The sequence below is a fragment of the Perna viridis genome, chromosome 15, assembly GCF_037379345.1.
Source record: "Perna viridis isolate PV_CMFRI_1.1 ecotype Kerala chromosome 15, ASM3737934v1, whole genome shotgun sequence".
NCBI lineage: Eukaryota > Metazoa > Mollusca > Bivalvia > Mytilida > Mytilidae > Perna > Perna viridis.
In genome coordinates this window covers 18,025,815-18,052,325 of record NC_142459.1, presented here as the reverse complement: position 1 = coordinate 18,052,325, position 26,511 = coordinate 18,025,815, and the positions used below count along the sequence as shown (strand labels likewise).

The 26,511-nt window shown below is 32.5% G+C and overlaps 1 protein-coding gene across 1 annotated transcript; it reads left to right on the top strand.

The window, feature by feature from the left end:
• The first annotated feature begins 10,338 nt into the window (after positions 1 to 10,338).
• On the top strand, positions 10,339 to 22,763 carry LOC148597306 (carbohydrate sulfotransferase 9-like). The gene is made up of 2 exons (XM_088563402.1): positions 10,339 to 10,421; positions 21,791 to 22,763. The coding sequence occupies exon 2, from the start codon at positions 21,870 to 21,872 to the stop codon at positions 22,722 to 22,724; it is 855 nt and encodes a 284-aa protein (XP_088419528.1). The 5' UTR covers positions 10,339 to 10,421; positions 21,791 to 21,869; the 3' UTR covers positions 22,725 to 22,763.
• The last annotated feature ends 3,748 nt before the right edge of the window (positions 22,764 to 26,511 follow it).

Sequence of the window (26,511 nt, the reverse complement as noted above, 5' to 3'; positions counted from 1 at the left end):
GTCACAATCACCAAACAATCATTATATTTTTTGTTGGTAATTAATATAAAGACAATTTCTCTATTCATCTAAGTAAAGAACAGTTCCGATTAAATTTCATGTGATTCAGGGTAGGACTATGTAGTACCGTGAATCCTCTTGAAATTTACACAGAATAGCCCGGAAATCTGTCTAAACGAAATACCTGAAAATGCCTTTTCAGTAATTAAAATATATTTTGAACATTGGCAAAATTGACTGAAATTTCAATAATCTTAACATCAGAATTTATTTATTTGGAAATGTTTTCATCTTAATAGGGCAATATGTATCCTTTTTAAACGGTAATATGCTACATAAAACACATAAAACGTTGATATCTTAGGTCTCACTAACCACTTCTAACGTTTCCATTACTTTACATGTTAAAAAAATAATTTTCAAAGTCTCACTGTGAATTCCCAGGACAAATGACACCTTAAAGCTGCATACCGTTGCGAAGCTTGGAAAATAAGGCTTCCAAAATCATTATGCTAATGGTACGATGATAGTAGAAATTCTTCACAAAATTGACTTGAATAAATAATACTGAAAATCCACATTTTTACCTGTTCTGCTAACTGACAGCATGGAGGCAAATTACTCACACATGTAAACAATATTCATACACTTTTATAGTTAATTACATATATGGTTTTAAAGTACACATTCTCAGCTTTATTTTGACTACTTTTAATCATAATACACACAAATAATGCACTTACAATGCATATGTCTAGGTTCAGTGTGTTTTTGGTACTACATACGGGGGTGGCCATTTGACCCGGAAGTGGTTAGTGAGACCTTAAAAACATTTTATGAGTTTTTATATTTTTCTGTTTTTACATTTTATGAAAGCTTGTGGTATTGTGAGTCTAATAAGACCAAAACTATCAAAATCAGACGTAGGACTACAAAGAAATGGTCATTTTTATATCATGCCCCTCAGTGATATTTTCCCTAAATTACAATTTTAACTAACTTGTCACACCAAATTGATACCTATGATAATTCAAGAAGTTGTAATAGTAAATATCATTTATCATTATGAAAAAAGAACAGATTTCAACAATTTATATCATACCTATTTCATTACTGTGTGATTCCAAGTCTGTGCTGTGTGACTATTTGAGTACTTTGAATATCCCAAGCAGTGACGTTGTATATTTCATGGATGACGTCAAGTTATGAGTCACTGTTACTGATAAAAATCTTGTTGCTATGTTGTTTTTTAAAATACCTTGCACAATGCACCTCTTAAAATATAGCCAGATTACCAATATCACTATACTGATTTTATGGGAAAATGGAAATAATGACCAGGAAAGGCAATTTTCCTCAAATTATGCATTTCTCTGAAATATGCCATAATTTAATTTATGGTCTCACTAACCACTTCTAACTTTTCCATTACTTTACATGTTAAAAAAGTAATTTTCAAAGTCTCACTGTGAATTCCCAGGACAAATGACACCTTAAAGCTGCATACCGTTGCGAAGCTTGGAAAATAAGGCTTCCAAAATCATTATGCTAATGGTACAATGCTAGTAGAAATTCTTCACAAAATTGACTTGAATAAATAATACTGAAAATCCACATTTTTACCTGTTCTGCTAACTGACAGCATGGAGGCAAATTACTCACACATGTAAACAATATTCATACACTTTTATAGTTAATTACATATATGGTTTTAAAGTACACATTCTCAGCTTTATTTTGACTACTTTTAATCATAATACACACAAATAATGCACTTACAATGCATATGTCTAGGTTCAGTGTGTTTTTGGTACTACGTAGGGGAAGGGGGGGGGGTGGCCATTTGACCCGGAAGTGGTTAGTGAGACCTTAAAAACATTTTATGAGTTTTTATGTTTTTCGTTTTTACAGTTTATGAAAGCTTGTGGTATTGTGAGTCTAATAAGACCAAAACTATCAAAATCAGACATAGGACTACAAAGAAATGGTCATTTTTATATCATGCCCCTCAGTGATATTTTCCCTAAATTACAATTTTAACTAACTTGTCACACCAAATTGATACCTATAATAATTCAAGAAGTTGTAATAGTAAATATCATTTATCATTATGAAAAAAGAACAGATTTCAACAATTTATATCATACCTATTTCATTACTGTGTGATTCCAAGTCTGTGCTGTGTGACTATTTGAGTACTTTGAATATCCCAAGCAGTGACGTTGTATATTTCATGGATGACGTTAAGTTATGAGTCACTGTTACTGATAAAAATCTTGTTGCTATGTTGTTTTTTAAAATACCTTGCACAATACACCTCTTAAAATATAGCCAGATTACCAATATCACTATACTGATTTTATGGGAAAATGGAAATAATGACCAGGAAAGGCAATTTTCCTCAAATTATGCATTTCTCTGAAATATGCCATAATTTAATTTATGGTCTCACTAACCACTTCTAACTTTTCCATTACTTTACATGTTAAAAAAGTAATTTTCAAAGTCTCACTGTGAATTCCCAGGACAAATGACACCTTAAAGCTGCATACCGTTGCGAAGCTTGGAAAATAAGGCTTCCAAAATCATTATGCTAATAGTACGATGATAGTAGAAATTCTTCACAAAATTGACTTGAATAAATAATACTGAAAATCCACATTTTTACCTGTTCTGCTAACTGACAGCATGGAGGCAAATTACTCACACATGTAAACAATATTCATACACTTTTATAGTTAATTACATATATGGTTTTAAAGTACACATTCTCAGCTTTATTTTGACTACTTTTAATCATAATACACACAAATAATGCACTTACAATGCATATGTCTAGGTTCAGTGTGTTTTTGGTACTACATAGGGGGTGGCCATTTGACCCGGAAGTGGTTAGTGAGACCTTAAAAACATTTTATGAGTTTTTATGTTTTTCGTTTTTACAGTTTATGAAAGCTTGTGGTATTGTGAGTCTAATAAGACCAAAACTATCAAAATCAGACATAGGACTACAAAGAAATGGTCATTTTTATATCATGCCCCTCAGTGATATTTTCCCTAAATTACAATTTTAACTAACTTGTCACACCAAATTGATACCTATGATAATTCAAGAAGTTGTAATAGTAAATATCATTTATCATTATGAAAAAAGAACAGATTTCAACAATTTATATCATACCTATTTCATTACTGTGTGATTCCAAGTCTGTGCTGTGTGACTATTTGAGTACTTTGAATATCCCAAGCAGTGACGTTGTATATTTCATGGATGACGTTAAGTTATGAGTCACTGTTACTGATAAAAATCTTGTTGCTATGTTGTTTTTTAAAATACCTTGCACAATGCACCTCTTAAAATATAGCCAGATTACCAATATCACTATACTGATTTTATGGGAAAATGGAAATAATGACCAGGAAAGGCAATTTTCCTCAAATTATGCATTTCTCTGAAATATGCCATAATTTAATTTATGGTCTCACTAACCACTTCTAACGTTTCCATTACTTTACATGTTAAAAAAGTAATTTTCAAAGTCTCACTGTGAATTCCCAGGACAAATGACATCTTAAAGCTGCATACCGTTGCGAATTCGCTTGGAAAATAAGGCTTCCAAAATCATTATGCTAATGGTACGATGATAGTAGAAATTCTTCACGAAATTGACTTGAATAAATAATACTGAAAATCCACATTTTTACCTGTTCTGCTAACTGACAGCATGGAGGCAAATTACTCACACATGTAAACAATATTCATACACTTTTATAGTTAATTACATATATGGTTTTAAAGTACACATTCTCAGCTTTATTTTGACTACTTTTAATCATAATACACACAAATTATGCACTTACAATGCATATGTCTAGGTTCAGTGTGTTTTTGGTACTACATAGGGGGGTGGCCATTTGACCCGGAAGTGGTTAGTGAGAACTTACCTTTTAGCGCTTCGTCTCCTCCCAATTTCGCTTTTAACCTATCTTTTTTCCTTTTTATTCCTTCATTATAATTCTTTTTCAACATTAAATATAACAATAAAAACTTATCGTAGATTGTGTAACGAATTGTGACGAAAGTAAAAATATGTATTTAGACAGAATAGTCGAATAATTAATTCTGACAATTCTGTGTAAAATACTGTTGTGCATATTTCTAGCTATAAACTATAAACATAAAAAATTCTTTATTTTTACAAGGTGCCGTATTCGAATGTGGCATTTAAACAAATTACACAATTTATTGCACAATTTCACCAGTAGACTTTTGATCAAAGGCAACTGATATCGACTACAAAGTGAGTGTAGTTCAGAACAATGTTTGACTAGAAATACTCATAAAATATATTAAAGAATTCAAAAGGTATGAAAATATTAAAGTAGATCGGGTGGCAGGATACAGAAAATTGGTGTGTTTTTAACCCTAAAAAGTAAGGTAAATCTGATCAAAAATGAGATAGATATGTTCTTTTTAAATATTTAAACATGTTACTTTGGTTTATATATGTATAGATATATATAAACGTCTCGGAATGTGACGACTCTATTCGCTACACTGCTCCATCGGATCAAATTGATACAGGGAAGATATGAAAACGTATAGAAAGGTCTGAAAAATTCCCAACGATGTTAGAACTGTCAAATTTGCGAAGTAAATTTTTGGTCGTTCCCTTCGCCGGACTCGAACTCGTACCTCTGTGACATCTATGGCAACACAGCCTGCACTAAGTCCAGCGCCCTAGACCATTCGGCCAGCTAGGCTATATAAAAATACAGCTTTCGCTGGCCGGGTCATTCCTCCTCGTAGGATTAATCTAGGGCTCTAACTTAGTACAAAATGTATGGTAGTACGGGACAGTTCATCTAGGTGTTATTATGTAGGATAGAGGATAAAATTAATGATGCATGTCACAACAAATCAATATTATACAACGTCTCAGAATGTGACGACTCTATTCGCTACACTGCTCCATCGGATCAAATTGATACAAGAAAGATAACGTAAACTTTTAGAAGAGTCTGAAAAATTCCCAACGATGCTAGAACTGTCAAATTTGCGAAGCAAATTTTTGCTCGTTCCCTCCGCAGGACTCGAACTCGTACCGCTGTGACATCATATATATATACTTCTTCTATTGCTTTTGAGAACGAGTTTTGAGATGGAAAGTAATCAAGGAAACCAAGGTTCTAGCGGTAATCAAAGAAATGTAATCCAGAGACAAAGACCAGACATGGAAAACAGACATACGAAACAAGGAACATATAGTAACTAAAATAATATATACAAAGTAACAAAAGCTAAAGAGCAACTCGGACTCCACTGAGAACTGGGAGCATGCTTCAGGTGCAACGGTGGGGGAAGCGTCCTTTGCTTTTCTAGAAACACTCACCGAGTTGCCCATAAAAAGTTTCGTCCAGGGTAGTCGAAAGAAGGAAGGAAAATAATTATGACACATTTGACAGATCAGTTTTCATGAAAGAATATAATTATAATCACATGATTAAATATGTTAAAGAATATAACATTTCATAGTACGGTGTATGGGTGCTCGTAAGAATGGCATATGGGCGCTGCGCCTAAATTAAATCTTATAGATATTACATAAGTTCCTTATATAGTTTTAAGACATACTGGCATTACATTACTTTCAAATGTAAAATATCTCGATTCCAAATTAATGGATATTTTTCATGTTCTCAAACTAATCCAACCATAACACCATCGATTTTCTTTGTTTGAATGTTGCAAGTTTTTTTTTATCTCAAAACAGGAGCTTCATCTTAGACAGAACATTTTATTCTCTAGGGTGGGGGTGGTATGAGGGAGCGGAGTGGGATTTTTTGTTGAGTTAGCGCGAAAATAAATGTATTTTTTTCAGCAGCGTTAAGTTAAACAATTTCATTTGGAAATCTTTGTTAAGTAATGAGGATATATTGAATCAATTTTTTTCTGTCCATGGATGAGTAAAAAACAAATGCTCAAATTCGGAATAATTTTTTTTCGAAATAATCCCAGCTCCCCTTTATGATTATAGTCGGTGCCTGACCTCTTTTATCGTGGTTTTGTAAATGTCGAAAGTTTTTAAAGGAATCTTAAGTATTCGCAATAATTAAAGATGTTTAGAAATGTGGTGCACAACAGACTAGAACAGAATGTTCATGTTAAATATCACACAAACTAAGCTAAAAATAGAATAAGAACGGATATTATGAAACGTAACTGGTGCACTAGCGTTTAAAATAAATACAAAATAGTAAATACTTTCAGAGATCACCAAAAGGTCTTTATTAAGTGCCAACACACCTTAAAGTAAGGCCTGGAAGGTCTCGACATCAAAGTTATAAAATCCACGATATTTGAACGATCTTCAAAATCAAACCTAAGAGTAATATAAAAATATAAAGAACAAAGACGCACTTATGACCAACATCTGATTTTGGACAGGCGCATGCGGTTAAACTAATTTGATAAGGTCCTCACAACCCCTTTATTGTGAAGTTAAAAATGAACTGAAACAAGAAATAAACACACCATAAAATTTATTCAATAACACATCAAAATACATGTCCATGGAATACCTCAAACCATATAGACAAATGATATATACACTTAAAGAACACAAGGAGTTACTGAAAGCTAGCTCAGAAAATATTAAAGAATGAATTACATCACAACTATCATCATTAGAAATAATCGGTCACTACAATTCCAGTAGTCTAGATTTGAAGTAGTAACGTCAAATACTAAATAGGTAAGATTCAATGTAAATTACCAAGTTTTTACAAAGGAATGCATTAAATGATCGAATATCTCTAATTGAAAATTAAGATGAAACTAATCGAGCCTATCAATTGTTGTTTCTGTTGTTTCAATGTAGTTGTACCTGTTCCCTTCATAAGTTTAGATTAGACTTATCTCCTTCTAATACTTACCCCGTTATGTTTTCTATTTTAAATAAGTTGAATAAATTATGTTATTATATAGATAGCAGTGTTTTATCGAATGTTCCCAGTGTAATAAATTTCGATATTTCACAATGTGAAATAAATTCAGTAATTTCACTTGCACTTTCTCCCGCCATAACGTCACAACTCTGATATCAATTCGCCAATCACAGTCAAACTTCTTCTTGAAAAAAAATCGATAATTATGAAGAAACTCTATATCATAAATAGGATAATCAATGGGTTATCGTGAAAAACCAAAACATGGTCACCCGTGCCAAGAACGCTTGAGGATTTAACTCATGCGCGGAACAAGTTCAACACACTCGATAAATCTAGGCGTTATACGGCACTCGTGATAATATCTAGGTTATTCAGACTTTCCAATTAATTATCGTATAATGCCATGAAAATTCTAGTAACTTGCTTTATGTCACTAGTTGGTTGGTCTTACTACTGACATCACGACAAAATTCGTTATATAAGAGTAAGATTTGTTAAAACATTTATGCCTATTACTGAGTAAGATCATTTACCAGAAAATACACCAGAATCATTCAACTTTGCCCTTTGAACCTTTATTGTAGTTCCCTTTCCATTTGGGGAATTAATATAATTTGATGAAAATAGATATTACATGTATATGATTTTTCTTACTTTTTTAAAAATTGAAATTTAGTCAAATTCAGCAGGTTAAAGCACAATTTACCAAAACTTTGTCAAATTGGTAAAAAATTATCCTAAAGGGATGACAATTGGTAAATACTTCATGAACTTTGGTAAAATCAGATATTAAAGTGAATTTTCCTAGTTATTTAACATTTGTACTTTAGACAATTTAGCAAAATTTAGCAAAGTTTAGCAAATTTTAACAAAAGTTAGCAAATTTTCGTTTGATTGGTGAAAGTTATCCTTATGAGGTAACAACTGGTAAAACTTCATGAAACTTGGTGAAATCTCTATACCATATGGTGGATACGTTTTTAACAAACGGTCGACATTTTAATGTGAACAAACTGTGCTTCTCTACTTGCTGACATATTGCATCACTTACGAGGCTTACTTTAAACTGATCCAAAAGAAGAAACATCGTTTAGTTCGATCCTTTAATCTCAGTTTTCGTTATATAGATGACGTATCATCGTTAAACAATCCTAGTTTTATGGATTTTGTAAATCGCAAATACTTGAGTTAAGGATACTACAGACACTGTGAAGCCTCATATCTTGAATTACACTTGAGATCGATGATAAAGGAAAATTATTGAACTAACTGAACAACAAAGGCGATGACGTTTCATTCCGTTTTATTAACTTTCCTTTTATTTGTCAACATCCCTTCAGCACCTTCCAATGGAATTTTCATATCATAATTCATACGTTATACCAGAGCTTGCCGAAACCACGCACAATTTTTCATTTTTTTATTTATCACAATTTGGCTTCTGGAACAGGGTTATTTTGTTACAAGATTTTAGTCATTACTACAGAAGTTTGATGGTCGTTATCATGAATTCATGGATCGTTATGGTGTATCAATATGCAACATGAAATCTGGATTGTTCAACGTGTTATTTTGTCTTTCCTCTACCCTGGACTTGTTTTTTCAGAGCAACTCGCCGGAATAAAAGTAGTAGAAAAGCAGAGGACGCTTACCCTATCGGAGCACTTGGTCCATGCTCCAGTTTTATGGTCGCTATGAACTCGTGGATCGTTACGGTATATCCATCTCCACCATGGAAACAGATTTGTTCAACGTGTCATATTTTTCTTTCCTCTTTCGTCAACCCTGGACTTTACTTTTTATGAGCAACTCTGCGGGTGTTTCTAGAAAAGCAGAGGACGCTTACCCTACCTGGTCCATGCTCCAAGTTTTCAGTTGCTTATTTTCTTTTGTTACCTTGTATGTATTATATTGGTTATTTTTTGTACTTTGTAGTGTTTGCCTGTTTTCAGTGTCTGGTGTTTCTGTTCGTGGATTACATTCTTTCGATTTCTGCTAGAATCTTGGTTCTCTTGATTACTCTCTTAGCTGTATCGATACTATATGCAGAAGTACTGAAACATCACCGTTCTGAGTGAACAATTGAACATTTTATATTTACCTTCCCGAAATTTAAACACTGACACTTGTTCTAATTGCCTCGCACTCTAAATTAAAAGTCCCGATAATAGAATATTTTTGTCACCTGATTTCGGGTTCTACATATGAAGTTTACGCTTCATATTAAAAGGACACACAGTTGGTAACATCTGTACATTTTCAGTCATGTATGCATTACTACATAGACGATTACTAAATCAAGCGCCATGAAAAAATATGTATCAGTTCTTCAGTTCGTTAATAATACAATTGCGCACATATTCATAAGCAGACATTTCATCCACAGCTATATTCCCGAACAAGAAAGTACATGTTAGTCCCGTCGTCCAAAGTATCTGACAAAAGTATCTTACACGAAGATTTATCGAATAAGATCAAAGGCTGATAATAAGGATTTTTGCATTCCTTCCACAACTTAGTTGAATTCTGTCTTTTCATTGTATGAGACCAAATTGGAACATCGAATCGACACCAATATCATAGTTATATCATACATCAATTTCAAATATTGTGTCGTCAGTCCCATAGCAGGCGAAAAGGAAGTATATAGTTTTAGTGAGAATCGGATCGGAGATGGAAAATATGCCGAAATTTGTTGTTTTGATCACAGAAACTAGTAAAACCTATTTTTACAACCTTTCTGTCCAAGTAATGAAGTCCAGACAAAATGAATACGACTGATATATATTTTTAAGAAGCCTCATTCACCAAAATTTCCAAATAAATAAATAAAATAGGAATAAATAAATAAATAAATTACAGAGTGGTGTAGGAAAATTGTTTCAACGTATAACTTTCCACTTAATGATATAAATATCATTGTCATAAGGCGGCTGTGGTGTTCCATATATCTTAATCATCCCACAGCTGATGCTTCAGTATTTGTTTGCCGATACTTAAAGTAGATCATGACTATACTCGTGAAGCTGATATACGTAAAATGTATTAGGTACGTTTTGTGACAAAAGTAAATAATATTTCTTATAGAGTAAAGTGTCTGACGATAAAGTCTAGCAAACAATGTGTAAAATTGCATAAGAAATGCAAATCTGCGTTTACACATTTGCTCCAATACATGACATCTCGCTTTCTTATAATGAACCTCGATTTATGTTTTACAATTCAAATATCAAAGTATTGAGTGAAAATTCTGCCTTATTTTTACAAATTAGTGTATTTGAATCATTCTTTGAACCTAAGTAAATATTGTACTGACAGGATATTGATTAAAGGCCTATGACAATTCAAAACTTAAACTAAACTAAAAACCATAAAATATTTAAGTAGGTACGGTAGCAGGATACGGAGGAATGTAGTGTTAGTCTCACGAAGTGAAGTAAATCTGACGAAACCGTGACAGAGTAATATAGGTATGTTCTCTAATTCTTTCTGTTCATCGATAAAAGTTATTTTCAAAACAACACTCTAAAACAATTAACTACAGTTAAAGTCGTCTCTTAATAATAATAATACAAACAGCGCATCATAAGCTTATCTTTCTAAGTGAACATTTACGAATTATATACATGTCATTATGTTTTGTTAATTCCTGTTGCACTTTTAAAAACAATTTTACTTCTTCATCTTCTCTTTTCCCGGGATATAGACGACCTCTCTTTTAAATTACGAACATAAAAACTCAATTGAACTCAGCTATGATGTGTTCCATATCGCTGAGAGTGACTAACTGGTCCAAATATTGCCATATAACCATCCGTAATATGTGTTTTTAGGAAAATAGCGAGTTCTATACATTCATTTTCAGACAAGAACCGCAGCATTCCGAAATTGACTTCGATAATAATACATTGTTGTCAAGTGACAGCACAAAGTCACGGATTTCGATCATTTTAAAAATTGTTGTTGAAACTGCCAAATGGATATTACAGAGATTGGAATAATATCGATTAGCAACAATTTAAGAATAAAAATATAGATGTGTGGAAAAAAATGGGTGGGAGATGCACTGTCATTTACAAAGATATAATAAGATCAGCTCTGCCTGAATTACCCAATATCTGGAAGATAAGGTACCACTGTTGTCTTGATATTATTATGTTTGTCCTGGAAGATAAGCTTGTACTATTGTCCTGAGCTTTTTATGTTTGTCCTGGGGATAAGGTTCTACTTTTGCCATGAGCATTTAGTGTTTATCCTGAAAGATAAGGTTCTACTATTGTCATGAGCTTTTTGTGTTTGTCCCGGGAGATAAAGTTCCACTGTTGTCATGGACTATTTGTGTTTGTCCCGGGAGATAAGGTTCTACTTCTGTCATGGGTTTTTGTGTTTGTCCCGGGAGATAAGGTTGTACTGTTGTCATGAGCTTTTTTGTGTTTGTCCCGGGAGTTAAGGTTCTACTTTTGTCATGAGCATTTTGTGTTTGTCCTGAAAGATAAGATTCTACTGTTGTCATGAGATTTTTTTGTTTGTCCCGAGAGATAAAGTTCCACTGTTGTCATGGACATTTTGTGTTTGTCCCGGGAGATAAGGTTCCACTGTTGTCATGAGCTTTTTGTTTTTGTCTCGGGAAATAAGGTTGTACTGTGGTCATGAGCTTTTTCCTTGGAGATAAGGTTATACTGTTGTCATGAGCTTTTTATGTTTGTCCTGGGAAAAAAAGGTTCTACTTTTGTCATAAGTTTTTGTGTTTGTCCTGAGAGATAAGGTTCTACTGTTGTCATGGGCTTTTTGTGTTTTGCTTGGAGATAAGGTTCTACTATTGTCATGAGCTTTTTTGTGCATACTGAGTGAGAAGATTCTACTTTGGTCATGATTTTTTTCGTTTGTCATGAGAGCTAAGGTGCCACTTTTGTCATAAGATTTTTGTTTGTTTGTCCTGAGAGATAAGGTTCTACTGTTGTCACGAGCTTTTTCAAATATAAAATTTTGGTCGATATCAGATCTAGACCACTTCAATTGTAGATTAATATTTGTAATATAATGCTTGTGTCTATACTACACATAAGGATGTCTGAAAAAATCATTGCAATTGTTAAATGGTTGTCGCATTTTACATCTCACCAACTGTTGCAATATGATGTCTGCTATGGAGAGCGCTTTTCATGACATTCAAGTTTTTTTACGGTATTGGTTTCGTATTTTTTAAACATTGATCGCCATATGATTTGTATGAAATATCAACAGAGTTTGAGCTGTATAAAAGACATTAATATATGGTAAATCGATATTCACATATTCTAGTAAATGCAATTACTTTATATGATTATAAAGCATATCCTCGTAGTATTAAGAAAGCTGTTCAATCATTTTCGGAAAAGAACAGATGCATTCCACAATTGACTTTTATATCATTACACTATTGTCAAGTGTCACCACAAATCGGCAGGTAACAATCACATCAAAATACATTTCATTTGTTGTTAAAACGACCAGATTACAACATGTATTAAACAGTTATTTGAGATTGTATGATTTAATAGAACGAACAAAAACCAGCAAAGTTGGCCAATATCTTTTAATTTGGGAAATAATGCCTTGTGTCTATAAAATCATATACGGATGTATTAAACAATACCTTGAAAGTATCATTGTTCGTGGGGTACAAATTTTCATGGTTTTCGGTGGTTCATTAAACCACGAAATTTAGTTCCCAACGAAAAGAAAAAAAATAACCATTCATTTCTCTGATGAAGTTGTCAGATCCACGAATTCAATAATCTACGATCTGATGATTTACCCCTAAACCACGAAAATTGTTACCCACGAAAAAAAGTACTTTCACAGTGATTACTATATGATAAAGGATATACGTTTCTGTTGGTGAATATTGCCACTTATAGAGCACAATATGAATGGTTCTGCATTGGGACAAAATGTACAAAATGCAAAAAATAAAAACATAAATGTTTACTACTTCATGACAAGCCTTCAGTCAAAATTTTTGTATTTATGAAATAAGGTACTTCAATATTTTCTCTCTTTCATATTTTCAAATATTAAAGGACAATAAAAATTACCTGCATCAAGCTTTGCATCTGGTAAGAGTCCTGATATTGTTTAATCTGGTTCACTGGTCAATATTATAAGCGACCCTAGGATCGCTAAATATAGACTCAGGTCACCACGGATGGATATGCACAATATATGAGTAAATTGCCGCTTACGAAATAAAATAAAAACCAAGATGAAATAATCTAAATTAACTTATCAATAGTGCATTTGTATCGTTGGGTAATCGATGTAGTTTGAAAGAAACATTTAACGTTGCTTTTAAAAATTTGAATATTTGAACGTATAAAATAAATAAAATAACGTCATATCCACTCAGCCAATAATAATAACAGAAGACGTCACCCGGGGTTATATTTGAGAGAAACTTGTGGAACGAAAATGTTACCCAGGCTTCCAGGTTATAATAATAAACAAAATGTTTCTTTTGTTATTGAATAGATCGTACTTGACGAAGTACGCATTAAATGTACGTTCAAGCTTCGTTATTTCTAGTTTAATTTGCAACAAAATATTGATACGGAAAGCAGTTTTGGTTCAAATCAAGCGTTTGTTTTTCCTTTCCCTATTGAAACCCTGTTTCTCAAGCACTAATTGCAGTATTGAACAGGATTTGTGATCTGTCAAACAAATACATGTAGTTTTAAGTGTAAAAATAGTCGTATCTTATGACTTAAAAATATTTCTGATATTATGACGTCATAAATAACAACTACTTTAACAAGTACGACTTTTATGACTACGGAACTCCGGAAGGGTAACCTTGTCCTGCTCCGCTGGAGGCATTATATACATTGTCACATTGTAAGTGAGAAAATCAGATTAACGCTTAGTTCAGTTGGTTTTAAATAATTTAAGACGTGAAATCTAACTGCAGAAATCTTCTTTTATCTGAGAGGTGAACCGTTCATTCAACCATAATGTTATAGCGATAATATCATGAAAGAGACAAAATATGGAAGCATATCTGCTTATTTGAAAATTAATAATTATTAAAGCCAAAAGTGTGGATTTATAATTTTGGTTTGCTGAGAATTGAAATTATGCTTCACACTAAGTCCAGTGTCTTATATAAATATACGATATAATGATCTTTGTCTGTGGTTTTTCAACAAAATTTGAGGTTTTTGAATAAATACTTATAGGATTATTAATTGGAAAGAGCGAATAATCAAAATATGATCTCGAGTGCCGAAGAACATATAGATTTAATGAGTGTGCTGAACTTGTTAAATGTTAATGCGTTCTTGGCATGAGTGATCATATTTTGATAATTCATGATAACAAATTGATTATCCTATTTATTTTACACATTTTCTCCCTTATTTGTTGCTATTTTTAACATAAAATTCTAATTTTGTAAAAGGCAGATTATTTACATGTTGTGATGTTTTGTGACTTTTTTGTCGGGAGAAAGTCCGAGAGTAAAATTATTGAATTTATTTCACAGTGTGAATTATCGAAAATTTTTACACAGGGAACATTCGGTAAATCACTGCTATCTGATTATAAAATATAATCACACGCATTTACTGTGTTAAAAACAGGATATTTCTCATTATATTGTACAGTTTTGAGATTTTAAGGACAATCAAACTCATTTTCATCAGTCAACTTTAAACATAATGTATATTTTTTACGATTTTAAAATTAGCAATGCTTTTCATTCTCACAAGCTAATACAAACCAAAACTATAAAACAGTAAATGTTAATGTTTTATTGCTTCAGGTAGAAAATAACAAAAAAGTTCTTTGTAAGAATCAGGCAGAAGCTGAAACATGGTATTAGAAAACCCATCATTTTGATACTGTAATTTGACTATTTGCACGATCAGAATCAAAAGGAAAAAACAAGATTTTCCATACCATGTTTCTGCATTGAAATATTAATTTATTGAAATGCACCAAAATTAACATTTAAGTAGCAGTTGTTATAAAAATCAGACTGATGGTCATTCTTGCATGTAAAAAAAACCCATCGATTTCAGTTTTTGTCTCGTTCAGAAACCATTACAGATCACATTTCCAGTCTTAGTTTTTCATTTGGCGTTTGCGCTTTTGAGATCAAATTGATATAGATTGTACATGCAATTAGCGCTTTACAAGAGTTATCGTTGATTTTAGTGGGAAACTAAACTTTAGATTTCTCAAAAGTACAGATCTAAGTACAGCATCATCTGACCCATTGGTATTTCTACACCATGAATCAACTTATATGATTTTATATGGACGAGTACTTAAATGGCAGATTACTAATTTTTTAAACATTTTATTGAAAAAAATACGAGCAAATTCAATGATGTAGAGATCAAATAATGGTCGTTTCAAATAGAGAAAGCATCCTTGAGTGAAATTATAATATTATTATTATTGTCAGATCAGTTTGGTCTTGACATGCAGGTTTCTGATTTCTCCATTTTGCCGGTCTGATTCTTATAAATACTTTCACTTATACCTCTTGTACAGTATTTTGTTAAAACCTGATAGTCCAAGGCATTGGTGCAAATTTGAGTACTTTGTGCACTTTGCATTACAGGCAGCAAATTTGGCACAAATGTGCATCTTGTGCTAATTTATATTTCAGATTGAGAGCAACTGTGAAATATTGCAATCTTTTTAAAATGGCAAATTGCAACCAAATCAATGTACTCATGAAAATGTCCGAGTTTGTTTTCAAATAAAGATGTTTGTTTCTGGTTTAAACACACCATAAGTAAGAAAAAAGTCCGGTATATTTATAATGATCGACCTTGAATATCTATCCAACAAATACCTTAAGTAATTATTTTAACTTAAATTTATATTTGTAAATTTCAACGTCTGACTTCCTATCTGCACATAGCACATTCAAGCATGACGCATGCAAAGGGATCATGTGTTATGTGCTATCATAAGTAATAACATAGATGAAATGGAATTTCTAAGCTAAAATATTTGATTGTAAATGATCGTGTAACGTGTACTACTTGTATACATATAAATAAGTTTAAGGTGGTCTGATTGAAACGAATAGTTACGCCCATAAAACCCGAAATATACTTATATATACAAATTTTGTGATGGTAAATATTTCACTTTTTACCCTTTATAGAAACAAGAACAACATTCTGATTTATGTATGCTGCAATCGATTTAATAATGACTTTTCGGAATTATTTTCTTCGAGTCTGAGTGGCAGTGAGGGAAATAGTTGCATGTAAGAATACACATGAATCAAACAAAATTTGGAAAACAAAATACTGGTGAAATACAAGGAAAATTTCTATATGCCAAAGTCTAGCCATTTAAAGAATACACAACTGTTTTGTATAGAGAGTCAACCAAACTTCTGAGAGATGTATAAATTATTGAGGCCTCTATTTTTTGTTGCAATTAGTTGTCACGTAAGAAAATTAGTAGTACTCGCATTGATTCAGAATATACCATGCATTCATCATATGAACATCCCATTTTGATAATCGTTTTGATTTAGTTCCAAGTGAGAAGCAGTTAATATAAGAATCATGCAATATAAGGAAGAAGTGACTAATGAATAAAATGGTCACACAAATATGTTTTTCTTCTTAATGTGTTTATTTGGGTTAAAAACTTATCCTAAATTTATAAGAGCTTCAATTGACCCCGGTCATGGATTTTATAGTTTGACTGGTTATAAGGAAGAAAAGTACATGAAAAAAATTTCTGCCAAAATATATAAACAATCAAAATACACCTCCCACTGAAGTCGTTTAATCTAAAATAAAAAAAATCTCGAGATAGTCTATGAATCTGTTCAAATACCTTTGTTATGTCCTAAAAATATGTTCATTTCTTGTGATCTACTTTATACCGTAAAATATGTTTTGACTTGTTATAGTATAAAAAAGTTTTGGTGGGAAATTTTCCTATACTGTTCTGTAGTAGAACATTACAAAATTTTACGTGTTAATATCTTCAGTGGCAACTTTCAATTCATTTCTACTTTTGATACAATTTCTATGAGGCCTACTGAAAGGTTTCTGAAAAATAAATTGAATTAAGAAATTCATGAATCACTAGGCTTTAAGGCAAAACTGCACTAAACAATGAGGGATTTGTTTTCTAGACCAAATTGAACAGATTACCAAAACAGAACCGCTATAGCGTTTTTACTCACGACTCCTTTGAAGTAGCTGATACTTAACGTTTGTTTGTATATGCCTTATTAACTCGGCCGGTGTTTCTAGAAAAGCAGAGGACGGAAATATCCGTCTAAATCTAAAAGATATTAGCTTTTCTTAACGGAAAACAACTTACACCTCAATTCCGTCAGTTACAAATGCGTGTAAGGCAAAAGAGTAATCAAGGGAACCAAGGTTATAGCGGTAATCAAAAGAATGTAATCCAGGGACAAAGACCAGACATGGAAAACAGACATACACAACAAAGAACATAAAATAACTAAAATCATACATACAAAGTAACAAAAGCAAATGAGCAACTCGGATTCCACTAAAAACTGGGAGCATGGACCAGGTGCACCGGTAGGGTAAGCGAAACACCCGCCGAGTAACTCATAAAAAGTCAAGTCCATGGTAGACGAAAGAGGGAAGGAAAATATGACACGTTGAACAAATCAGTTTTCATGGTGCAGATGGATACACCGTAACGAGTTTATGATGACGACCATAAAACTTCTGTAGTGATGGCTTCAAACTTGTAGCAAAATAATGCTGATCCAGAAGCCTATTTGTTAGAATTCTAGCGTGATACAAAAAGTCTGCGTAGTTTCGGCAAGCTCTGGCATAACGTATAAGTTAAGATATGAACACTGCACACGCAGGTGCTGATGAGATGTTGACACAGATGAATGTTAAGTTGACAATTCTGAATGAAAAGTCATCACATCTGTCGTAAGGTTTGGTCAATAGTTTTCCTTTACCATCGATTTCGAAGTGTAGGTCAAAATATGAGGCTGACCTCACAGTGTCTGTAGTATCCTTTATCTCAAGTTCTTTGGGGTAGATGCGATGTATCAAATTCCCAAAATTAGGATTGTTTAAAGATAATACGTCATCTATAGAGCGGAAACTGAGATTAAAAGACCTAGCTAAACTATATTCTTTCATCGGATCAGACCAGCTATAATGTAAGCCTCATAAGAGTGAAAAAATAGGTCAAGGGAGCACAATTTATTCCCATTGGAATGCCGACCGTTTGTTGAAAAACGCTTTCACCACACTGGACAAATATGTTGTCGATCTAAAATTCCAGTATTTAGAAAACATCTTCTTCTGTATATTTGGAAGATGATTTGGAATTATTTCTTACAAAGTATGAGGAATCTCTACCAAGAACTATATATTTGTATCTAGGTATACCATCTTGTTTGGAAAAACAACGATGTATAATGTTTGAAGTCGGGATTTTAACTGAGTATAGGGAATAGAAGTATATTGGTTGCAATGGCTGAAGTATAGGAATATGAAATAATTGGTATAGATTTGTCTTTGAAATATGGGCGAATTTGTGGGTAACGTTTTTGTGATGGAGGATGTTGGCCAAATTAATTGCATCTGTACCTTTGTTGACAAACGGTAGTGGAAGAAATGATCGTTTTTCTTCATCTTGACTTTTCACACAAACGGGATTAAAGAGCCTGTGGAAACCATTATCCAAAATGATGACAAGAAGTCTGTATAATGATGAGGTGGGGTCAGAAACAGGAGTGTCTAGACTTGTTTTGTAAAGGGAGTGAAATAGAGTGAGAGGTATAGAAAAGAGTTTGGTTCTAATGTGATGACGTCCAAGAGGTTTTTGTATGAAAGGAAGGAGACCATCTATAGAGACATCATGTAAATTAGGTGACGTATAGTGGCGATGACATTGACTCCTTTCCCGTCCCGGAATTTTGTCAATTAAATTCATCACATTTATGCTATTGTTATATTGGTTTGAAAAGTTTCCTATACTTTTGAGGTTGTCATTGCATCCGTAAGGTCTTGCAGTACCTAGTCTGCGTATCCAGTACTCCTATCTTTCCCTACGATAGTTTTGACTTAGAACGGGACTGTTCGCAGGATGGTATTTTTTTGTCTAGAATACGAACTTTCATAGAGAGGATTGAATGATCTTGTTGATTGAATTGTTGATAAAATGTCGGGAATTGGGTGGTATTTATTCCTGAACGATGACCACACGTTCTTTTGTTTAATCGTTCTTGTTTCACCGACATATATTAGACTGCATAAATAAGTTGCATTCTAATCCATATATTATGTTTGTTGACTTGTAACTTAAGTCATCGTGACTTCTTGTATGGAAGCTTTTGTTTGTAAGGGAACTAGAGAAGTAAGAGTCATTAATAAGAATGTTGCATGGTTTGCAACATTTTGATATAGTACAATGTAGTCCGTCATCGTTGTAGTCAAATATATCATTTAAAGTGATGGAATATGGTTTGATTATTTTGAAATAGTCAGAATTTTTGTATTGGAATAGGTGGTCTACAGACTGAACATGTCATAGGGTACTTTTTTGTTGGAATGGTCGGGGCACTATCCATACCAGATGTGAGCTTGCTGAGATTCCCATCTGAAGACACCACAGTCTTACAAGACAACAGTGTGTCCGATCTGCTGTCGGTGCGGACCTTTTTATAATGGGCGACATCCGAGGCAGTTCTTCTTTCATCCCACTTGTTAAAACCATGAATATTTAAACTGTATTACTGGGTTGATGATGCCCTCGGGTATCATCAGCAGCGGTGTTGATCCAGTGATATGAAAGAGTAATCAAGGGAAACAAGGTTATAGCAGTAATCAAAAGAAACTTAGAAAATAACCGTGTCTTGAATAACAAAGACTGAATCACTTCTTTGGTTGCTTTTAAATATGATCATAAAAACCCATATCATCCCATAGCATTCCAATCAGCAAACAAAGAAGATTGATTGATATAAAAAGTAAACAACGACCTAGAAATTTCATAATATCAAATATTTCTGCCGCATTTTACTCACTCTTTTAAAAAGTAAAGCTTGCATAAAAAACGATCACTTCAAATTTTTAAATTGTATCATTATCGTCATTTCATGATGGACTCTCCTCCCAAATGCAATTACAATATCACCCAAAGGAAAAAGAGGATAAACAAATGCCAGTTTTTTTTTATACCAAACAAAATAAGTTCCTTAACTCTAGCGAATGGAGGGTAACTTTTTCTTTATTTCTATACAAAATCGTTTCCGCGCTAAATACGGGTAGGTACGCTGTGGAACACACTCCACAACCCCGCCAAACTTTTCAGTATATAATTATAACCTTTATTTGAATATTTAACCACTAAAAATAAGAAAAAAATACCTCAAATTCGGGTAGAAACCTAGGAAAAAATTAGACGAGAAATAAATTTTCATAATGTAAAACTGACAACTCAATTTCTTGATAATTTTAAAGTCTTTATGTTCTGTAATAATTAATATTTGTGGCCAAATAAATGTTACTTGGGGTACAGACAAAATGTTGGTACATATTGTGAACTAAAATTAATTTCGAATGTCTCTGGGGGGAGATTGGTACATATAGTAGCCTGTCATCTTCATGTTGTATGGCCTAAACTGAAATGCATTGTAAAATTCGTATTATAACTGTCTCCTAAGGGACTGCCTTATAAAGTTATTGGCTTAAAAAATTGGCAGAATGGTATCATGATACAAATTAAGGGTTGCCCCAAGTAAACTCTTGATTACACACCTGCGAAACCCACCATTTTGAATTAAGGCGGAGGTTACTTCCTTTTCAATGACTATTTTTTGTATTTGTGATCACAATAGGCAAAATTGAACAAAACACCAATTTTAGCAGTCAATATATATATATATATATATATATATATATATATATATATATATATATATATATATATATACTCTCTCCATTTCCATCGAAAATTCGAAAATTCGGTACCTGTGGGCTGACCATCCGCTATCTTGTAATTTTACGGAAGTGTGAAATATTTCTGATTGGCTCCATATCTCATTTGGATTAGTCGGATGAGAAGTTCATTTGCGCCTAGATTCATGCTTATAACATAAAGAGCACAATTTTTCCTTGGCCACAGGACTAAAAACTAAATCAATGACTATTTGGATGCTTTCAACACACATGTTAATATTGTTGATTTGTAGTCCTCCAATCCTCTTTGAAGTCATTGAAATGATATGTTGCTATAGCTATACAATAAAGTATCGTCTGAAGTAAAGAAACAGTATGACACTCAGTGAACAGATAAAAATCATATATTTACCTTCTCTGTAGTTCACATTGACATTTATTGACATAACCTCGAAACTTAAGTAACACACCAGCTAGGATCTTGTAAAATTTGATTTATGGGTGAAAGGCCTACTTATTTTTATTTGGATATTTTGTTTAAATTGCCATAGTTTTTTTTCATATAATCCGTGTTCTTAGGAGATGAAAATTATATAGAATACACTATAGATTTCAAAATTAAGGGAGATACATTTGTAACTCTGTAAATGACACTCAAATAGGATTTTTAAAGTTGATTATCTCCTAAGAGCAGAGAGATTGGAATGAATAATTACACATTTCATAATATAGACCCATAAAACAACTTAATTTAAAAAATGAAAATATGTAGCCTTTTTGAGGTGTATCACATTTTTCAGATTTTGCACGATTCTTACAAAGACAGATACTTAAACTTTAAATGTCTGGATGATGGAATATTTTTCTTTACCCGATCACGGCTTTTCATTTTATCATTTCCTTCTTTTTATATTTAGTGATTATACATCTTGAATACAACAGTACATCTTCAATCGTTAATGACTTTGAAACTACATAGACGATTAATTAGTCAAAATGAAGAAACAAATCTTCCTTATCCTGTGGATGGTAGCTGGCCTCCTTATAGTGCTATCAATATTTGTTAATAAATGGACGCTCACATTTGTAGCTAGACATTTTATCCACAATCATATTCAAACAAGGGATGCCTATTCGACCACTGACACTTTACAGAAGACTTTGTTAACTGTGGAAGATCTATCGAGAATAAAGCGGCGATCCTATTCATCACCTATAGTAGTAGAAAAATACCAATTAATATTCTTTTGGAACGAAAAATCTGGATGTACCTATTGGAAGAGCATTTTACGGTATTTATCAGGTCTTGAAAGCGATGTTAAAAATATTCACGATCCTGAAGAAAATGGTTTGAAGTATCTTTATCAGTACAGTAATATAAACATTTTTTCTATGATATTTAATAACTCGTGGACAAAAGCAACATTTGTAAGAGAACCAAGGGAGAGAATCCTGTCGTGTTATGGCGACAAAGTGATCAAAGCAAATTACTTCAAATCAATTTGCAATGAAAGTTCAAAATCGTTCAACATCTTTTTACAGGTAATTAAAAAATGCAATGATGTTCATTGGGAATCTCAAGTACGTGCTCCAAAGTGGTTGTATCAGCACATGTTGATCGGAAAGATGCCAAATATATCAGATTTCACCATTGATTTGCTGAAGAGAATTGGCGCATGGGATAGTAAAATCGAGGAGAGACTAAAAAATTATAGATATGACCACTATGCAACAAACGCTAGAACAAAATTATTACATTACTATAATAACGTTACACTTCAAGACACTGTCTTTGAAATTTATAAAAACGATTACGAAATATTTAATTTCAAAAAAGTTTATTTCAAATAAGCATCAAACTTATTAAAATATGATCTATCAGTTGTTTTATTCAGTCACTGCAATTAGAAGAATTGATAGGTATAATTTCCAAGAGATTTATTGTGAAAATATTATGTTCGTTGGGTACCAAGTTGTGTGGTTTTCGTGTGTTTGGTAAATGACGAAATTAGGTTCTCAACGAAATGGAAATTTCCCATTCGCTTGTATGTTATAGTTGTCAAATCAAGAATTTACAAACGTATAAATTCTCTTTAAACCGAATTAAGCGAACGAATTAGATATTTTTGTTTATACTAAACTAGATGTTTCCATTTTTTGTAGAACCGTACTTTTCATAGTGGCAGACGCGCGGGTTTAAAGTAATTTAAGGGTAAAAAAAAAGAATTGTACATTTTATTGGCCTGTAAGACACTAAACGGATGATTTGTTTTTCATGAAGTGACGGAAGAGTTCATATATGTCAAGTTTACCAAGTATTCTGACAATATTTACGAGCATGCGAGGCTAACAAACGACGTTCAGTCAAACCGAATTGGTATCAGACAGACCCGCAGAAATGGGTCAAGGAAGTGAAAGTAGCCTTTAAATTGGTTTAAAACTAAAACATGCAGTTCAAAAGCAAAGGAATTATAATAAAGAAAAAAATATTTACAGTATCTAGATTCGGTATGCTGAATTATTTTTTTTTTAAATGGACAATCATTGACCTATCCTTTCTCGTCCCTTTCAGCTAATATCCCATTTTCAATGATTTTATACAAAAAGAAGAAAAATATGTATAAGTGCGATGCTCAGTTGTAGGCTGTGCCTAACTCATATCATCTTACACATCATTTAATAACATAGATGAGTAGTAACGATTTTGAATGTCTTCCGTGAATAAATGGGGTTCTGGCTTTTCCATAGCAAAGCACGACAGCAATATGAAATGACGTATAATACCACATACGAACAAATAAAGATAACTAGGCTTGTGCATGTTTTGTTTTGAGGTAAATACAAAGCATTAGTGCTCCATCATATGTCTTTTTAAGATTTCGCTGCCAGTAACATAGCAGCCAAACCGGAAATAGGTAGAGTAAGTGTCATTCCGGAGTAAGAAAACAAGCTTGATTCTTTGTTATTGGTAATTAGATGATTGCAATCGCCCTAATGTAGCTAGTGAAAAAGTATTTTTACTAGCTTTTACTTTCATTTAAATCCATACAAATCTAAATCAATGGAAACTGATACCCATGTCATGGTAGCCATTTTTTACGCAACAACCTCTTCATTGTTTCAATTAACAGGTTGAAACTAACTTATTCTGCTTCCAATTTGTCTTGTAAAGTGCCTCTATCAATCTGCATGAAACGGACTAATGATGGTCCACAAATACTAATGGAAAGCAGAGCCCAATAAATGTACCAAGTTATAAAGGATTTATCTTTATGTTCACTCTATATTACTCTCTTTCAAGGTAGGAGTAAGGAGTTTTTATTAGTGGAGGAAGTTTATTTCGTAAAAGACTGAAATTTCAACTTTTCATTTGTTCTATGTTTTACAGCCTGACCATTTTCTGTGAAAGTGCTTTATTCGGGAATATCAATTTTCGTGAATTAGGGACGGAACACAAGTTCGTGGAATCTTGAATTCGTGGTTTTGAGGTTTTCAGTTTACACATAAATGGAAATCCCCTTTTGATGGGAACGAAATTGCGTGGTTTGGCTTTGCCACGAAAACCTCGAAAATTAGTACCCCTCGAACACTAGCACTTTCACAGTATTCAGTTTCCATATGTTTGTAGTAATTAAAAATTGAAGTTCATTTATTGTCATTCGCAAATATCTGTCGAATCAAATAACAACAGTTACAATCACGTTTTTTCAGAATTTCTGTATTTCAGACAAGGAAGAAGCTTCTGATTTCTTGAGTATGTAATATGCCGCAGGGCTTTTTTAGTGCCATTTAAAAAGGTATCTCTATACACGTTGTTTTTCAGTTTTTGGGTTTCAAAGGATGCCATAAATTGACCTTTACCAAGGCGAACTATTTTAACAAGCTTAACAGAATTTAATGTCTATTCATTTGAAGGCATTAATTACAGCTACAAATAATTTGTTGCAAATATATCATTCAGCAAAGTTGAAAAAAAAACTTTAGCGTCTGTCATCACGGAGGCAAAATACCCAAAAGCTATTAAATTGTAATCACTAGAATGAATATACAATAATGTTATCCCTGATATTGCAAAAACGTTTCGTATTTTAATGTCTTCATTTTCTTAATATGTAAATGACACATATTTTTACAGTATGTTACTGTAAAAATTTGCATTAGTTGAATATTACGTAATGTTTCAAATTATTATTGTCTCTTTTAAATCACAATTTAAATTGTCAACTCCTTGAAATTCTTCCTTAAATCTTCATTTTCCAGCGATCTGATTGGTTAAAATCGAAGATTACATTAAGGATTGATTTCTACTTAAAGTTTAAGTGATTATTCGGCAAATATTAATTTGATATGTCGTAATTTTCGATTGTAAAATAAACCCAAGATCTGACTTGCTATGTAAATTGAAATTGAAATTACATTAGGAACCACCAGGGTAGAGTGAATTGAAAAAAAAACCGATTGCACCCACTGCCTAAAATAATTCTATCAATATTTACAAGCTTTTAAAAGTACTTTTTTGTAAATTTCCTTATTACTAGCAAACCTGATCCTGTGCGTGTGAAACAAAGATTGATACAAAGTTCACAGGTAATGCCATAGCCTATTGAAGCTACATATTTTTGTAGGGGGTTTTATATTTTTATATTTTTATATTTTATATTTTTCAAAGGTGATGTTTTATATTTTTATATTTTATATTTTTCAAAGGTGATGTTTTATATTTTATATTTTATATTTTTCAAAGGTGATGTTTTATATTTTTATATTTTATATTTTTCAAAGGTGATGTTTTATATTTTTATATTTTATATTTTTCAAAGGTGATGTTGCAACAAGACTTAAAGTCATCAGATTAATCACAGAGTTACATAGGTAATTAAGATTCAAGCGCAAAAATTAAAAGAATATATTCAAGATAAAAAACTTGAAAAAGAAAACAAACACAATGAAGAACAAGATAAAACTAAAACAACACGTCCAAAGAAACAAAAGTAAACGAGCAACGTTGACTCTACTAAAATCTTGGAGCATGGACCAGGTACACTGGTAGACTAAGCGTCATTTGCCTTTCTCGAAACACTCGTCGAGTTGCTCGTTTAATGCACAGAAATGGCTGGAGGAAGTTCTCAGTCTTAATTTCCCCCCAAATGATCCTAACATGTAGTATGATTTATAACATGCAATTATTATGTATCCATGTGGAGTAAGAAGATTTTCAATGCGCGAAACTAAAGCTTTACATGACTTTCGAGTGCATGGTAGTTTATTAACAAAAAATATAATGACTTTGTTGTTCACGTTTTGTACATTGAATGCGTATGACATGATAAAAAACCTCATCTGAAATCAGCAAATTATTTGATTTACTCGTGAAAGGTCATTTTTGAGAACAACATATCTAAATTACAAGTCTATGTAAGAAACAGGTAGATAATGATATACTTTAGATTATGGCGGGAATATTTGCAGTGTTTTTATCACTTCAACTTCACTGCACCATCAATTATTTGCATTTAAATAGTTTAGATAAAAAATATGTTTGAAAGTATGAGTAAAATTAGACATAAGAAAATTATAATGATAGTGCATTTTACTATACTTCCATTCCAATATACCGATAAGATGAATTTTTAATTAA

What these genes read in the sequence shown, in the direction of transcription:
- LOC148597306 (XM_088563402.1), top strand. Translation starts at nt 21,870, where the DNA reads ATGAAGAAACAAATCTTCCTTATCCTGTGGATGGTAGCTGGCCTCCTT.